General features: G+C 43.9%; 3 protein-coding genes across 3 annotated transcripts; all 3 read right to left on the bottom strand.

Annotated features, from left to right (window-relative positions):
- Positions 1-148: 148 nt before the first annotated feature.
- On the bottom strand, positions 149-3,781 carry LOC127769757 (ubiquitin carboxyl-terminal hydrolase 3-like). Its single transcript, XM_052295387.1, has 9 exons — positions 3,611-3,781; positions 3,387-3,506; positions 3,246-3,296; positions 2,516-2,621; positions 1,802-1,860; positions 1,632-1,706; positions 1,121-1,169; positions 938-1,014; positions 149-678 (listed from the first exon to the last, which is right to left on the bottom strand). Exons 1-9 carry the CDS (start codon positions 3,659-3,661, stop codon positions 595-597), a joined length of 672 nt encoding a protein of 223 aa, XP_052151347.1. The 5' UTR covers positions 3,662-3,781; the 3' UTR covers positions 149-594.
- A 939-nt stretch (positions 3,782-4,720) lies between these two features.
- Positions 4,721-8,821, bottom strand: LOC127769906 (serine/threonine-protein kinase D6PKL1-like). Its single transcript, XM_052295569.1, has 4 exons — positions 8,353-8,821; positions 8,029-8,100; positions 6,572-7,952; positions 4,721-5,944 (listed from the first exon to the last, which is right to left on the bottom strand). Exons 3-4 carry the CDS (start codon positions 7,783-7,785, stop codon positions 5,074-5,076), a joined length of 2,085 nt encoding a protein of 694 aa, XP_052151529.1. The 5' UTR covers positions 7,786-7,952; positions 8,029-8,100; positions 8,353-8,821; the 3' UTR covers positions 4,721-5,073.
- A 433-nt stretch (positions 8,822-9,254) lies between these two features.
- LOC127769907 (protein WHAT'S THIS FACTOR 9, mitochondrial) lies at positions 9,255-17,867 on the bottom strand. The gene is made up of 5 exons (XM_052295570.1): positions 15,557-17,867; positions 13,003-13,111; positions 12,155-12,835; positions 11,709-11,806; positions 9,255-9,867 (listed from the first exon to the last, which is right to left on the bottom strand). The coding sequence occupies exon 1, from the start codon at positions 16,948-16,950 to the stop codon at positions 15,730-15,732; it is 1,221 nt and encodes a 406-aa protein (XP_052151530.1). The 5' UTR covers positions 16,951-17,867; the 3' UTR covers positions 9,255-9,867; positions 11,709-11,806; positions 12,155-12,835; positions 13,003-13,111; positions 15,557-15,729.
- Between the last annotated feature and the right edge of the window lie 499 nt (positions 17,868-18,366).

Raw genomic sequence — 18,366 nt, 5'->3', positions numbered from 1 at the left:
CGTATATAAACTCTCCAACCCAAAACGACAAATGTGGACGAGGAAAAGCTACCAAACGTAGACGCAATAGTTTTTTTTGGACTGCATGGGAATGACATAAGATATTGGCATGCAATTTGTTCTTTTGGGACCGCATATCACTAGAAGAAGATAGTGGTGGTAGCATTCATTTTTTTCATGTCCATCTGAGCAGGTGGGCAGGCTATGAAGACAATAGTGCAGCTCTCGGCATAAAATTCTTAAAAAACAAAGACTCCGAGGATGAAGGATCGAGTCGATTGACGGACACGTGTACAGTACTAACCAAGTCTACCGACTATTTTGATTCCGCTGTTCGACCATCCTGCGGGGGCGGTGTGGGCTGTGGCTAAGGTGCTAAGCTCGGAAGGGGGAAGAGAATGGTGATATCACACAGAAGAATTCTGGTAACATCACTGGAGATAGCTAGAGACTCGTGAGATTGTCAGATAGTAGATGCAAACACTGTTCTGTCTCGTCAATTGCTGAGTACATTTGGACATCATGAACAAGACTATTGCAGACTGGAAAAGAGTGGTGTGAATAATAAAACCTTTCTACCAGGATATGATTTCATCACTGCTTTGAAAGAGCCATGACATTGAAATTGAGTGACCCGGGGTACTGCGCAATCCTAGCTTTGATGACTTTTGCAGCGTCCTGCGTACAAAGAAGAAAAACCAGAAATCATAAACATCATTGCAGTTCTGTACCACAAAAGGATCCTTCAGGATGGCTTCTGTTTTGAAGCAAGATATTGCCGAACAGTTAGTTAAGAGAAGGTAAATTTGACTTCAACACTTAGCAAAACCACGAACATCACAATCAAGCCTTATGTGTATAGTACATAAATTTGCAAAAACATGTACAGAAAAGGAAATAACTGATGAAAATAAACAACAGAAATCAAAGATTTTACCTGCAACAAGCTATCAGGAGAGGAAGGGCCATGGGAGATTGGCTGCGAATTCCCTCCATCAAGTTCAAAAATTTCATCTGAAATAGAGAAGAAGAGTGATCAATACACTATCTGTTGCAGGCTTTTACCCAAGTTTAAGTGTTCAACTGTGGCATTATAGTAGATGGTCAATATAATAATTACCATCAACACAGGAGAAACAGACATAATGTTCGATTACTCCATCCTTGGCCTGCACAAAGTATAGGGAGGTGTGAGAAAAGAACCCAAAAACAGAACTAAATCTGGGCCAAGGACATAGAAGTAGATCTTCCACAACACTTAACAGCCATGAGACATCCCAACTAAAATTTTGAAAGAATGCATAACATGTCAACAAACCACCTACAAAAGACACATGATCAGTATAATCCACCGCTAAAGGTAGCTTTTCCGACTGTTATTGTATTATATGAGCTGGTCAACTGGCCTATAAACAGGTTAAGAAAACTGGCTATGCAGTTAATCTGTCCGGTTCCTTGAAAACAGGTTGTTATCACTTTAAGCTGGTTACTGGCGCAGGGTGACTCTAAAACTGCTCGCAATACAGAACTACAAGCATTTGCTTGTTAACATTAAACATAATATTACTGTGTTCTCTGATGAGTTTATTAATCAACAAGGCATAAATGAAGAAAGGTGTGGCTATAATGACCTCTGTATCGCCAGCAGAAACAGCAACAGAATGAGCCTTTTCCATTTCTTCATCCTCCTCAAGAAACGAAGCACGCTGAAAATGTCAAGTAATCAACATATTAGGACAACAGATATGTCAAGATTAACCACTAACCAAAAATAACTTAATTTAATGCATGGACTATTAACCTGGGCAGGATCCATATCAGCTGTTTGTTTGTAAAATCTGTCAAAATATGACCCCTCAACTGCAAAGAAGAAACTACAAATTATCTATAAGCCAAAATAACTCACAAAGTTACGGTAACTTTTTTTTGCATACTTAGCACAATTCTATGCGTGATGGGAAGAAGCTATAGTGCCCAATAGCATATTTGGTGATATATTCAAATTTTCATTAAGATAGGCATAGTAGCAGACGTTTGGGGTTCTTGAGTGATTATGCAAATTACGCTGTGGCCTGTCTGAACCTGCTACGGGATCGTCCACGGGTGACGAGGCTACCTGGAAAGCACTGTGGAGACTCCGGATAATGCCTAAGATAAGAGTGTTCTGGTGGCGGGTGGTGAAAAATTTGCTACCCTGTGCTATGGGTCGCCCCTTCTTCTTGCGCCAAAGATCTTACCATTTCCGAAGGAACTGGGGCTACATTTCTTTTCAATTTCCATTCAAGATACTTTGGTGACCGAATGGACTGGTAAATATCCTGACAATTTGATATTTGTTGTTTGGCAAGACAGACAGATTTACAAGGTTACGCAGAATTGCCTTGATCAGTTAAATCTTATAAATGTGTAGCCATCCAATTAAAGTAATATATAACAGAGCTGTTCTGACTTCTAAGGCATGAGGACATGTTATATAGAACACTAGGCAAATAAAGATATAAACTCCTGAAATTACCGAGCTTGATTCTGGATAAAGCATTCCCTATTGCATGGATAATTCCAACTGTTCCACAGGCATTACCAATAGTCTGTTTTGTAAAGTATACATTCTTGCTGAGCTTCTGCACCGTGGAGTTATAAGATTAGTAAGGAAAACTTATACAAGGCATAAACTGAGTAACCATCTATCTAACAAAGTTTCACATGCTCTCAACATCTCCAATAAACCAAAGATCTATATAAAATAATGGTTGAACTATATATCTTCCAAATGACAATTATAAACAATCCATCACATTAGATATACAGAGGGTGAGAGGGAATAATATATTAGATAAGGTGCTTACCAATATGTATAATTTTGTTTTTTAGAATTTGGTTTGCTCCGTGCATTTTGGGGAACAAATTCAACATGTCAAGTTGCGGGTGCGAAAACAAACAAACAAATGATAATTCCATAGTAGAGTGGCTGGCACTGTGGCACACAAAATTCAATTTATTTGTAGCACTTAATGAGTGGCATTAGGGGAACACAGTTGACTAGGTCCTTCGATGTTGAGCAGTATTTCGCCTTTTAGCATTCGTAGAAACACAATGCTTGCTGAATTTCATTTAACAAGTACATCAACCAGACTACAACCGAGTGCAGAGTGCTTCTGCTTCTGAATGAGGAAAAGGCGATGGGCATACTTGCTGGGGTTGCAACCCACTATAATGAATGAACTACTAATAGCAACTCATCTCACCTTGCTCTCGACCGTGGAGGAGGGTGAAGCAACGGATTCCTTCTTCCGATCCTGCTCACAAACAAAAGTGAGGGGAAAAAAATAATCAGTTGCTGTTAGGCAATCCAAAATCCCACCACCAATCGGGCATCGGGGGATCACCTGAGGATAAAGCAAGATGACGGCGAGCACGGGCTGTGGCACCATGGCGAGCATCTCGTCGTCGAGACCGTAGACGTCGCAGAACCCCGCCTCCGCGGGAACCCCTAATCCCCGCATAAACTGCGCCACAACGTAGCATTTACGCGCCGTGAGCGCGAAAGGCGGAGAGAGATCGAGATGGGGGAGGGGAGAGGAGGCGTGAGACACAGGTAGACAGGTAGTACCTGGTTCATGACCTCCGGGTTGGCCTCGAGGGGGAGCCAGCGCTTGCCCATGGCGGCGGACGTGCCGGAGGAAGGGACGACGACGCGGAGAACGAGCGGCGGCGGGCGGCGGCTTCCCGAGTCGGCGTACCGCGTACTGGCGTTTTCTGTTGTGCGAGATTGCAGGAGTAGGCAATGCAGGGCTATTTCACCGCGAAAGCTAACGCGCACGCGCGATTCCGGAGGAGAACGCAACTAGCTCGATTAGTTTTAAGGAAATAATTTTCTTTTTTTTGGGATATTTTTTACTAACAGATTGGAAAAAAAAATCTATACATGAAAAAAAAACTTTCACATAAAATTTAAAACTTTCAACTCAAAATTTAAAACTCTAAACTCAATTTTTTAATATTGTTAACTCGAAATTTGAACTTTCAAGTTAGATTTGAAATCTTTTGACTTAAGATTTAAACTTTGAAGTAAAAATTTAAAAAATTTCACCTCAAACTTTAAAAATTTTTAACTCACAATTTAAATTTATAAGACAAATTTTGAAAACTTTCAAATTAAAAAATAAAAAAGAATGTAGAAAAATATAGAAAATGCGCTGAGGGGAGAGGCCAAAAGAGGGGAAAAATCGCGCAAAAAAAGAGAAAAGCACGGTGGAGGCGCATGCCAATTAGCTGCCCCCCCTCCCCCCTAAATTATTCTCCTCTCTTCGTCATAAAATATATAATCGGTTGATCTAATAAATCAAAATAAAACCAAAATTTAAATTTTTAACAAATTAAAGTTAATTTTAAAATATTTTCAACGTATTTTTTTAGCATCGAGTTTTAAGTCGCCACGAATAAATAAATACATAAAAGTTTTATCTATAAATTAATTTTTATTAGGGAATGTGGATAACCAATGGCTTATATTAGAGAATATGGGCAACCAGTGAGACTCCTGCTATATTTTGAAATGAAGAGAGTAATAAAACTTAGAATCACTACCAATGATAGCGAAACAAATGACTAATGAGGGCTAATTCAGAAATTATGTTCGATACGTTCCAACGAAAACTCAACGTTGTCAGTGTAGTAAAAGGTCGATCCATAATTCCACGGTAAATGGCACAAGAAAGAATGCACATTGAACTTTGATCTGCGACTATTAAACAGACTGAGCTTATACGCTACTAGTTCCAGAAATATCCATCGTTGAGGCCTTCCTGGAACGCAATTGTTAGCCCATGTTTCAAACCAGACTGTTAGATAGCACTACACTACAGAAACAGCACAGGGGGAGAAGAATTCAAACATGCAAACATATATCAACCTAATTCTGGCCAATTCAGAATTTCAGATCCGATAATTTTGCTGCCGTGGTGCGACAAACACCACCAGGTCAAGCACATCGAATCACAACACCAAACTGACCAGCCCCAGCAGTTTTGCAACCAACAGCTTCTCTTGTCACTAGGCAAGTACAGCACAACCCTAGAAGAACTCAAAGTCAAGGTATTTCCCACCGGACTTCATGTCCGCGCCTACCATCCTCTTGCTGTTGCTCCCAATCGCCTCCGCCACGCCGTACTTCACGGGCAGCTCGGCCTCGACGGGCCTGGGAACGTCGGGAGGCGTGCTGCACCGGATGAGAGCCCAGTTCACGCCCTCGAAGAACGGGTGCTGCTTGATCTCCGTGGCGCCCCTCTTCACGCCCAGGCGGTGCTGCGGTTCCTTCACCAGGAGCCCCTTAATGAGGTCTCTGCTCGCGTAGCTTGTCGACGGCGACTCTGGGAACCTTAGCTGCTGACCGACCACGTTGAAGAGGGTAGCACGGTTGCCTGACCCCTTGAACGGCGTCTTGCCGTATAGAAGCTCGTGCAAGAATATACCGAAGGTCCACCAATCAACGGCGCTTCCATGGCCTTCGCCTTTGATGATTTCTGGAGCCAAATACTCGTGGGTGCCAACGAACGACATTGATCGGGCTGATGTTGGCTCAGCAACTAGTTCGGGCATGGTCGTGGCACTCGGTCCCAGCTCGGACCTTGTCTTTTTAGTTTTCTTCTTGCTCTTCTGACCAAACAATTTGGGCATGAAGCATGCGGGTTGAATGCAGACTGAAGTGGGTTCCATGCAAACAGGTTGTACACAGAATGAACCACCAGCTCTTCTTGGATCAGAATCAAAAGCTGATGCTCTGATCAGTGTAGGCGAGACTGCACATCTCAAGGAGAGGTCGAAATCTGAAAGCATTATGTGACCATCATCACGAACAAGAACGTTCTCTGGCTTCAGATCCCTGTAAACAACTCCCAACATGTGTAGATACTCCAGAGCTAGAAGTACTTCTGCAGCATAAAACCTGCTCGGAATCAGAGCATATAAATGTTAGTGCTAGCAATGGCCAGGTATAAGCTGTTCAAGTTCAGTATGGCAAACTAACATTATAGAGTTAAAAAACTGGAGCAAAAATAGGATCAGAACATGACTGAATATTATTTTACACATGCTATGTTGGCCACACATGAGATGGATTGCATTATATCAAAGTCAACAAATGGAATACATGCAATATTAGTGAACACCAACCAGAGTAAATTTTTGGATCAACATTTCACCATCCATCAGTTTTTCTACCTTTTCTCCACATCACCTCACAACTGGCATAATCCATTTTGATTTTGAAAGTTGCTAATAGCTTCTCTATGAAGCTCCACAGACTAGCTTCCTGTAAAATTTATTATGTCCATATGTTTGTTTTTCATTGAGGAAACTTACATTTTTAACTTGAGGAGTGATAATGCTTTAGACTCAAGAACCTCCAAAAGGTTTATAAGAGCTTATCTAGATTAAAACAGATTCTAGAAAGTAAAGATATTAGTGAGAAGGTAAGCATAGTGGCACAGCGGTTAAGGAGAAAAACAACAGAATTCTACTCCAAACAAATTATATTTTGCTGAAGAACAAAGTCGTAGTTCAAATAGATCACCTTGCAGCATACTCGGAGAAATGTTTTCCTGCCTGTCTCTGTCGCAGCGTGTGCAAATCACCACCTGGACAGAATTCCATGACCAAACACGAGAATCTGTCGGTCTCAAAATGTGTGTACAGAGTTGGAAGGAATGGATGATCCAGAAGCTGCAGAATCTCCCTCTCAGTCTGTGCCCTGTTCAATTTCTTCCTACTTGCCAAGGAAGCCTTGTCCATTACTTTCATTGCAAAGTAGCACCTTGTCCCACTCAACTCTGAGAGATAAACACTGCCAATGTCACCACAGCCTAGACGCTTGAGCAGTCTGAAATGGCTCATTCCAAGCACACCATCTCGAGTCCGTACAGCATGTATTGCCTTCCATCTAGGATCATTACCCTTGTGAGGCTTACTAGCACCTCCAGTGATATTGCTCCAGCTGCTGTCATCACTAACACCACTGCTATCACTTGCTCGACTCATGCTGGTTTTTGCACTTTCTAGAGAGTCACCTCTAACACTGCCCTTCACACTCCCACAGTTCCTCTCCATCGTAGGCACTGGTTCACTGGATACGGCTTCACTTTTATATGTGCTGGTACAGCTGCTCATAGTGTTCATCGCCGTGACTACACCCATGCTGTCAATGCTACTGTGAGGGCTCACATTGCCGCTGGGAGGAAGCGAGGCATCCCAGACACAGTCCTTCTCCTCTGAATCTGGAGGCAAGGACACAGCTTCTGTAGCTTGCGATGACCGCGCCGTTGCCAATGATGGCACCGCAGCACCCGGCACCTTCATCTCTTCAGCCAAACCATCAGCACCGCCTGCACCTACCACTGCATTGGCCTTCATGCCTGTAACACAGATCGAAAGGTCATCTATGAATGGCCCTTTCGCCGATACTCCTCGCACTAAACACACCGGTTGCTCGGATTTCTCCTCATCAATTGCGACATAGACCGTTTTCATAAGATCCATATCAATTGGTTCCAGGGGGTGACTGGCCCCTGAGAAAGAACTCCGGCCACCTTCGTCTGAGGAATCCAGGCTCAGAAAACTCTCCTCACCATCAGCTGGAAAATCCTTCTCATCCTGCTGCTGCTGCTGCTGCTGGGAGCTCTTCCCTTTCCATGACGCCTTTATCGGTATTGGTGCCTCCAAGCTCTGCACCTTCCTACCAGTGACCATCAAAGGTTCTTTGGGCTCAGCAATCTTATCTACTATCTCCATTCAATTTTAGCATAACAAGTGCACAGCCACTAATTGACCCCCTCTTCCCAGTTCAACCAAACAAGGCAAATCTGCAAGCAATTATCTCCTACTGAACTGCCCTACCAACAGGATTCCTGGAGACCAGAGAATCAGATTTCAGCACGGAGAGGCGGAGAGCACTTCACCTGCAACGAGCACAATGATTAAGGGAATAAACAAGACCAAATTTCTCTTCAATCCAACGGGTTCCAAGAATCCAACCTGCTTCTAGGCTAATTATTGGGCACCAAGCGTAGCGACTGAGACTCCCTCTGAAGTAGGACAAACTCCACCCTGCATAAACACGGAAGCGCCGTCCAATCCACCAAAATTAGACGTTGCTTTCTCAAGAAAAACAATATCCCAAACAATAACACACCAAATTACGCCAAAACTTCCTTAAATCTCAAGATTCCCAAACCGAGGGAGAAAACCCCCCAAAGAAACATACCCACCCACATTTAGATCCTCCTCGCGCAGAGAGGAGAGAAAGAAAAGAATCAACCCAAAAAAAAACTCGCAAAAAAAATGGAACCAAAGAATCACCTCGAATGCAGGGAAGGGGGAGATCCCTAGGGAGAACTCGGGGTTCTTGGTTCTTCTCCACTGCCTCGCTCGCCGCCAGTGGCCACCGCCAACCAGTGTTACTGCTGCTGCCTGCTGGTACTACCACTCCTCGAGTAACTCCGCACCCACACGCACTCTCGTGCCTCGCGTCTCGCCTCTCTTCTCTTCTCTCTCGCGATGAGGAGGGGAGGAGTGGCGTGGTGTGGTCGAGTGGAGAAGGGAAAAGCAAAAGCGAAAGGCGGGGGGGGAGTTAACTGTGCGGTGTGGGCCATGTGATAATTTGCTTCCTTTTGTTTTTCAGAAATTAAAAATTTAAGAAACGGGAAGGGGAAAAAAAAACCGAAAAAGGCATCCGCGTGAGCTGCTACAGGCCTGCAAGCCTACGACCCTGACAAATGATTCCCGCTGCTAATCTCGAAATTACTTTCCCTAATCAAACGGCTTTGTTCCCGCAAAAAAAAAAAAAATCAAACGGCTTTGTTCCCTTCGGTCCTTTCTTTTTCTTCCTGTTTGCTGATCCAACACCCAAGCTGCAGCAGTAGAGCCTGCTATGAGCTCTTCATACATACTAGTAGGCTCTTAAATTTAAGATTCTAAAAATCTATTAGTTAGTAGCTAACTTCTGAAAATCTGGAGAAACTGGATTTTTCAGTCTCTGGATTCTAGTTCATTTTCTAGATTTTACAACTATAGATTATTAGAATCTGAGTGACAATCTAAATCGTTTGGAGAAGCTAGAGATTCTGAAAGAAACTGCAGCAGCTAAAAACTCCTTCAAATATATCCTTACTTAGAGACTATTCTCTTACAATAATAATAAGACAACAAAACCTCTTAACCATTAATTCACCTAAATATTTTTTATTACTTTTCTTTCCTTCTCTATTCTATGCAATAAAATTTTCTTTAATAAATGCTAAGAGTTAACTCTAAGCCGTTATCATGCGTAGCAACCATGTTTCTCTTTTCTCTCATTTTCTTTTCCATATCATCAAATTTATACTTGCATGGTAACGGATAAAGTCCGTTAATAAGCACTGTTGTACATGTCTTATGGGCACGTACCAAGGTTTTCATTAGCCGTCTCTCTCAAGTGCCAAATCAGCTAATTAAATGGTATGAGAAAAAAGCGAGGAGACGAAAGTACCGGCACAGTTGTACATTGATTTTTGGCGCGAGAAACCATCGCCCTCAACTTTTCTCTGCATCCCCAAATCGAAGCTGAAGATCCGGGCGACGCCATTCCTCCGGCCGAGAACATCACGCCGCCCTCCGTCGCGCCACCGCTCGTCCTCCCCTGCTCCATCGCCGGAAGCTTGGGTTTCTTGGATCTTGGACATGAGCCAGCGGACGCCCCAACCCTACTACCTCTTCACAGCGAGCCACCGGCGAACGCGTCGAGCGACGGCTCCGATTTCATCAGCAACAACGGCCTGGTCCGCAAGAATCCCAACTTTTGGATGTTATCCAGGATGGTTACCATGCCGCCCTTGCCTACAACCAAGCAACCAAAATACTGCAAGTTCTTTTCAAAAACCAAAATACTGCAAGACGAAAGAGAGGACTGTGTTTTGCTAATTAGTGTATTATAGTTTTCTATATATTTAAGATAATTATATGAACATATATGAAAGGAAAACATCATTGCTATTTACTAAGGTTAAAAAAAAAGAAGATAAACCCTATGCTTTGCCATTAACGAGTGATCCTCAACGATACTACTGCGAAATGGCACCGTATAAGCGTTATTATTTCCTTTTGTTCATGGCCATCGATTGCCCTCCAATAACTCCATACAAAAAGACAGATATTGCACGTCTAAAGGTAAAATAGTCCTTTTTATAGGATCAATTAATGGAGCTCAACTAATTGTCAATTGACGGCAATGGTAAGAAGAGGAAAAATACTTATACAATCATATTTGGTTCTGCTTACGTTATCAATGATAGGTTATAGAATTGGTCGCTTGTCAATAATGAAACCTACAATTTTCAAAAATAATGCCATCATCAATAAACAATACTGACGTTAGCACTAATTTTGTTTGTTTTGGAACGAAAGAGGTACTAGTAATAAGGTGTTTGCTGGTGTGAACTAGTGAAATTACCGTTGAAGTTTTTTTCCTTGAAAAATGATTGTTTTTTCACGAGGAAGAACGGGGAATGGGCCGAACGTTTCCGACACGCTTGGACCCAATGCGTGGGACCATGTTGCGACTCTTTTCGACTACAAGAGGCCCACCCTGTCACTATCCCTTGGGAGTAGTGCGGACAAACAAAAGCATAGTGAATGGTTGCATTAATGACGCCTAATCAACTTTAATTCTTTTTACTTACGCCTAACCACTATCTCTCCTTTGTTGTTTTGCCTTAAAAATGAAGTATCCTATCAGGAATTAACTGGGTTTGGTTTCCTGATCTCCCTATCGTTCATAAAAAAAATGCTGTAAGACTAGGTTTAGTTAGTTTAGTTTTTTATTACAGATTCTGTAAAAAAACATATTATAAATTATCTATAAAACCAATATTTTCACTTTAATATCTCACGCAGAGAAGTAAACAGAAACCAAATAAGGAGAGAAGTCACAATCCATAGAACTGAAGTTAATGGATAATGCTGTTTCTCTTTTGGATATACCGTACCAAGTGGGCATATATTTGTGGGCTTTCAGGCAGGTGGCGGAAGAAACCATTAGCAAACTAATCAAAGGATCAACTGCAAATATAGGTGGATTTAGATATGATAAGGTGCCTGATTGCCCGTGATGCACAATGTGGCAGTCGTTGTCAGGACAAGAAGACAAGTCGTCAACTCACCCTACATAGGATGTCCTCCTCTTTAGCTTTTTCTTGCTCTCTTCCCTTCCCTGTAATGCCATCGCACCTGTGGCATGTCCTGTCTTTCCTTTTAGACTCGATATAGTTTTGTCTATTGACCGAGAAAAAATGTTTTCCAAGTGACACTGCTTTTCTTATCCATCATCTTGTGTCGCTGCTCGCTGGGAATCCGGATCAGGTGCAGTCGCTGCTGGGACTGCAACTTAGGCAGTACCAGTTTTCATTAACAGATGCAAATGGAACGGTCCAGATCAGTGAGGCATACTGTTCATAGCACTGTAGCAAAACACTGTAGCACAGAATACTGTTTGTACGGTCGCTGTATCACTAGATCTAAGCCATTGATCACTGAAATGGACGGCTGAAATTGCTTGCAGTTCTTAAGTTGCAGTCACAGCTATAACTGCACCTGATCTGAATCCGGACGGGTGAGGTGATCGGGTAATTTGAGGACCACAGTTTCATTAACAAAAAAATCCTGAAGAGTGGGAAACTGACCTGATAGTTAATTAGGTTTAAACACTTGTTGCTCCTCCATTACTTCGTTTCTCCGGGCTCCCAGTAGCACGGATGTTCATGTCAAGTAAGCTGTTTGCCTGCGTACGAGAAAAAAACATTTGCAGGGTTCAAATTCGCACAAAAGCTTTTCATCCTAGATTCGTAGACCTACGAAAATAGCAGGAGACCAAAAACTCCATTCGTTCCAGCTGGATTAGCAAAGAAATAAACCCACGCACAGTACGACACGAGAGTGTGCTTCTCCCTATTTGATCAATTAATCCTAGAGAAGAAAATAACACTAGCATACATTGGCTAAAAGAGTATATAAATTGAATTGACCTGACCTGAAAGTGATCGGACATAGAGCCAAAGGGGACGTATCAAAAACAGAACAGGCAGAAAAGATAAGGGAGAAAAATCCAAAATGAAAATAAATCACGGACCTGGACAACGATCTATCATATGCGCATACAAATCAGCAGGTGTCATAGGATTCCCATGCTTCCACACTGCCCGATTCTGCAACCAGATTTCCGGGAGCAGCTTCCATGCACCGCCTGCACCTCCAGTTTCATGATCAGATTCATGGTGTCAATGATGCCTCATCTGTTGCATGTGATCCTGAAGCACAGCAGATGCAAAATGCCAGTATCATCAATAAGACAAGTATATCTATAGTCCACGCCAATAAACTCGAAATTGTCAACTTTGTAGTGAACATTTTTTTGGATAAAGCTCAGGTTCCATTGTTCTTAATATCATATAGCATGATTTCTTTGCACTAAATTTTCTCTTTCCTATAATGTTCTCTCCTCTAGGAAATGGTGCACGGTGCACAGCAGAAAAGGAACAGCTCAAAAGTTAAGCATGGATCATCATCAAATAGAAATAGGTGCATGATATAATGATTAGCTTTAGATTTTAAAAAAGCTGTGCCCATTAGTGAAACTAGTAGCATGTGGCATTGGGATTACTCCTACTCAAGAAATAACCGGTGGCCCACTGGGTCATTTCTTTTTGACAAAGTTCTTGGCAATTGGCAAGCAGTGTATGTCTAATCAGGCAACAAATTAGCTTGCTTCTTTTCTTGTTCCCTCATCCCTGGCCCTCCATCCATCTGGGCACTGGCAACAAGGAAAGTTGCAAAGTCATATTCTGATGTTCCAGGGTCATGCATCTTATCGCACCCATGATGCCTAGGTGCTTCAGGCTAAAGAAACTCAGATGTGAGGTTGTGGGCTTTCCTCCACCATAACCATTACGAGTCAAAAGAAACTTTGCTAATTTTTACCTCACAACTCATCATGGTTGCCATGCGCGTCAGGAAGGAATTGCTGGCTCTGAATCCGCCTGCTGCTCCACATAATCACATCCTGTTCTGAGATGCACAAAAGTAGCCCCTGGCAGCCCACCCACAGCAAGACACAGAGACTTAAAATTTAAGGTAGAAGTAAGGCTAAAATTTTGCTATTATGTGCTGCTTCACAGATAATATTTATTGTTTTCTTAGGTGCTGTTATGTTAGTATCAAATATTCTAGTTTGGTTAAGTTCCTAAAAGATTAGGGAATAAAGTACTGCAATTCTACAGCCAACAATAATAATACATAAACGTGGGATGTTGGAGAATACCGTACCAAAAATCAAGTGAACAGTTCAAATAGAAGAAATAATAAAAAATATATAATGCACACAGATAGATAGGCTCAGGGGATAATAACTCCAAATAAAGAAGAAAATAAATGGATTGAGACCAACAGGCAACAGCCGTATGTTTGCTCTTCAAGAACTGTTGTCATATATCATCAGTTCATGTACTGTCATTCATAGATGTGAAACCTATTCTCAAATATGTCAAAGATGGTGTGCTCTACTTACTCTATGTTAGTGTTCTAAATAATATAAAATTTAAATCAACCTCATGCAAGAATTTTAATGTCGTGAGTAAAGATGAACAAACCTGAATGAGTGAGTGAGATAAAAAAAGACTGCATGAAAACAGCATAAGAACTTAAGATGATCACAAAACAACAAATTCATACAGATGATCACAAAAGCAATAATATCAGATTCATTGAAACCTCTTATATAATCACTTAGACAATGTGCAGGTGTACTGTACATCTTTAAAATTCTAATACATCTTAGGTGATGCTTTTTTAACAACATGTTGAGACCGACCTGAATGGGTTGTAGTGGAAACAGATCAAAATTTTAAATAGATCAACCCATGGTCTCCTCAGGTGGTGTAATACCATTGAAGTAATGCTCACAGGAGAACACATATTAGCAGTGCTTATGAGTGGTAATGGGAACTCTGAGAGAGTAAATACTTAAATTCATAATGAGTTGTGTGATCCGTTTGAAGTGACACACTGCACTCCGCTTAGTTGTCAAATTGACTGCATCACATAATGGAAAATTCAGGGGAGCAACCAAAACAGGGTTCAGGAAAAAGAAAAAGGGATATGTCCAGGTATGTAGAATGATATTCTTTTAAGGATATTATTGGGTTAACCTGTTACAGCAGAAAACTTTATGTTCAAATCAGAAAAAAAAAAACTTGAAGCAGAACTGGGCAAGAGCATATTCACAAGATTCCCTGTTCAGCTATTATTGGCGGAACCAGTTGTAAAACTCGTTACTAGGAATTGGGAACAGGATCTGACCATCTTCAGATCCTTTTCCCAATTCAAGTATTTATGTCTAAATTTATAATCACGGTAGAACTGACTTAAAAAATATCATGATAGGGCCATTCTAAGCTAGAAAGTACCAAAACTGAAAGAATTTTCAAAAATCAAGAGTGGAAGAACAAGAATAAGAATCATTGGGGCAAAGTCAATTTCATTATCTTCTGAAGGTTGCCGAGAGACTTTTAAGGTACCTAGATAAGCACCATCATAATTAGATGGAATAATTTCAAGGACCTACAAGGAAAAGTTATTGGCACCAGGAACTGAGACGCTTGTAGTGATTGCTTGTACAATAGTTAAGAGGAGGGGGGGTTCTTCACCACCAGAAAGGAGCCGGATCGATTTTAGAGATATTTATACTCCATTTCCTGGCCCAAACAAAATATCAAACAGTTCTGCAGTGCAGATCTTTTTATTTTCTTAAAAGATCAATTTACATCTTCTGGCAGTAAAATGGAGAAGTCGAATATGTTAAAATTAAACCAGACTTAAGGATCAACGTAACATACTGGCACTCATTTATTGATAGCTAGGTAGAACAACAACTAACTTGCAACCACCTCCTTGCATCCTTGCAGAAGTGCATGCTTCACTCAATTATGAAAATAGTAGTATAACTTGAGCTTCTCCATATGACGGGTTCTATAATATCCTACACCTAATTCTCAAATTTCCATCCCAGTTATTCCTAATTCACCACCATATAACCATGGTGCTGCTAGATACTGCTTCAAACAAGTTATCAACCAAGGTTGATTGATAGTGCTACATACGGCTTCAAAACACAAAACGGTACTTAAAGAGAACATGGGGGCCTATATCCCCATGAAAACTATTAAAACATCCTCTGTACTATAAGCTCCTAGACTAAATGCAGAGACATAACAATCAGTAAAGATAAGCTAAATTTAACTCAGTAAGGCACTTGGCATAAAATTGAATAGCTGGATACATAAAAGCAATCACCCAATTATCTGCCAATTTGTCAAACTTATGATAATTCTCATGCTATTTAGAGAGGGCTATAAGTATATGTTTTGCACCATCAACCACAGACTGACCAGAGAAACTAAACATCCTGAATAGCTTTCTACATCTCAAGCAACTAATATACAAGTACATCAAAATTTCGATGGAGCTAGCTACTCACAGTGATAGCCTTCTGAAACCTCTCCTTCATGAGCCAGATAAGACTCTCTTATGAATATTCATGAGTTGAAACCTCTCCTTTGGAGGCAACAACTTGAACCATATTGCTGACATCCAGGAGTCGTTAAAATTTCAGAACAACGAAATTCAGCAAGTGAGAATCATCATGCAATGTCAATCATACATATCCCGTTCGTTGTCCTCATCATCAGTATTGTCTTCATTATCCACAATATCCATTCCAAAGCACTCAACGTCAGCATCTTCATCCATCCCTTCTCCGTGAAACTCTTCATCTCCATCCATCACAACCTCCTCATCACCATCCTCATCCAAAACAAGCTTGGACAAGCCTTTCCCCCGGAACAGCACGCCGGTACGCATCACATAGAACACCTTGTCTCTCACTGCCGCAAGGGGATGCTGCTCCACCAGCTTACCCCTCTCGTACCCCTCCCGGAGCACCACCGTCGTCGTCTTGCACTTCAACGACAGGTAGAAAACCCCAGGGTACCGCGTGAACAATCTCGTGAACTTGTGCGGTAGGCCCAATTCCTCCCGGAGCAGCCGAATCGCGTTCCTCCGAACCATCTTGTGCACCATCAGACCGAGCAGCTCGTGCAGCAATCCAATGTTCCTCTTCTCGTAGATGTCGCTGTCGGGATCGATCCCTGACGCGTCGTCGTACGGGGAGATGTACGGAAGCCTGTGGAACTTGTCCATCCAGGCCTTGACCTTCTTCATCCCGCCATACCCACGCGGGAACCGCATCGGGAAGGCGAGGGGGGCGATTGACGAGGACGGCGGCCGAGACAGCGCGCGGTAGGTCGCTCCCTCGATGGCCTCGGCGTGGCGGCGCTGGAGGGAGGAGATGGCGATGCCCTCGGGGAGGCCGGAGGCGGTAGCGGACAGGGAGATGTGGTTGTTGGAGACGGCGAAGAGGTCGGGGTGGGCGACCGGGAAGGCGGCGGCGAAGTTGTAAGGCAGGCCGAGGTCGAAGCGCAGCGGGAGGACGGAGGCGAGCGGGAGCGACTTGGAGCGGGTGAGGAGGAGGAGGCGGGCGAGGCGGAGGTGCGAGTCGAGCGCGGAGGCGCGGGCGAGGCGGCCGAGGAGGATGTCCGAGGCCGGCGTGAGGGAGAAGGACGGGAGGGTCGGGAAGCGCGGGTGCAGGGTCTCCGCGAAGAGGGTGGGGTGGCGGCGGAGGAAGCGGAGCACGGGCACGGTGAGGCCAAGCGGCTTCTGGAGGCGCGCGAGGGAGCGCGCCGGCACGGGCGACGACGACGGGAGGCGCGCGAGGTGGTCGAGCAGCAGGCAGGACGCCCTGATGGAGGTCGTGCGGGCGATGATGTGGTCCAGGCCCCGGTTCTTCACCCACTTGAGCCGCACCTTCTGCATAGCTGCGGCGGCGAGGGTCGGTGGCCTCGTGCGGGAAGCGGCGGCGGCGCGGGTCGGTGGCGTAGTGGAAGGAGTAAGCGGCGGCGGGGCGCGCGTGCTGCTCGGCGAATTGCGGAGGGGGGACGAGGCGAAGCGGGCAGGTTGGGCCAATGTAGTTCTAGATCTTTCTGGGCCTTCGCCTTGATGGGCTTATCAAAAAAAGGCCGAAAGCCCAAACCAGACCACTCTCAAAAGTGCTCCGCTATCACGTGACCTCCCTGCTCTAGGACCACAAACTGCAGTTCGAGCAAGTTCTTTTGCCTCCTCCAATGTTACCCATCTCCCTACCCAACCTGAAGTAAACTCGTGGGACCGCACAATGTTGGGCCCATATGTCACGAAGGAAACCCACCAGTGCGTTGGGGTAGGTTTGCCTGTCGTGGCTGGAAAGAAAGAGTTCGAAGCCAATCCCAGCCAAGGCGCGGGCTCCAATGCTCTGTACTGCCCACGTGACCGGAAAAAAATCTGGTGCAGATCGGGTGCAAACAGCAGTCCGTGCAGCCCCGACGCGGATACATGACGCGTGGATGGGCGCTCATCTGACGGCCGGCCCATACAAGCGAGTTCGCATCGCCCCTCAATCTCAGCTTGGCTCAAGAGCGATCTCAACACACCACAACTTGGCTCGCGCTCGCTCCGATCGGCTCGATCTAGTGCGAGATGCAGTTATCGTTCCCCTCCGCCTGTTTCTTATCCCGTCGCCCCTTTCTCATCCGCAGTTGGGTGCGTGGAGACGGAATGCGGCGGCAGCTCCCTCGGACAGCTAGGGTAGTGGCGGCGCCCTCCCGTGCCTGGAGCAGGGCAGTGGCGGCGCCCTCCCATGCCTAGAGCAGGGCAGCGACGGTGGAAGGGCCAGGCGGCACCCTCCCGTGCATTGAGAGTTTCATAGTTGATTGCTCGGTTTTGGTTTTCATTGCTGTAATTAATCATGGTCACTAGATTCTGGTTTGATTGCTCAGTTTTGGTTTTCATGTGATTAGGTAGTAAGCCTAGCATCTATCATTACAGCTTGATAGTGTTAATTAGTACTAGTTTGAGACAATCGGTTTTTGTTTTGCATAAACAAAACAGACATTGTCTTGGCAACTCACTCGGTGCCTGGCCGACCAATCATCATATCATTAAAATTGTTGGACATTTTGTAAAGTGGGGTAGTAGGCTCACATCAAAGTTGGGCCAATGTAGTTCTAGATCTTTCTGGGCCTTCGCCTTGATGGGCTTATCAAAAAAGGCCGAAAGCCCAAACCAGACCACTCTCAAAAGTGCTCCGCTATCACGTGACCTCCCTGCTCTAGGACCACAAACTGCAGTTCGAGCAAGTTCTTTTGCCTCCTCCAATGTTACCCATCTCCTTACCCAACCTGAAGTAAACTCGTG

This window comes from Oryza glaberrima, chromosome 4 (assembly GCF_000147395.1).
Source record: "Oryza glaberrima chromosome 4, OglaRS2, whole genome shotgun sequence".
NCBI lineage: Eukaryota > Viridiplantae > Streptophyta > Magnoliopsida > Poales > Poaceae > Oryza > Oryza glaberrima.
The sequence above is the reverse complement of the archived record's forward strand: the minus strand, read 5'-3'. Positions and strand labels throughout refer to the sequence as shown.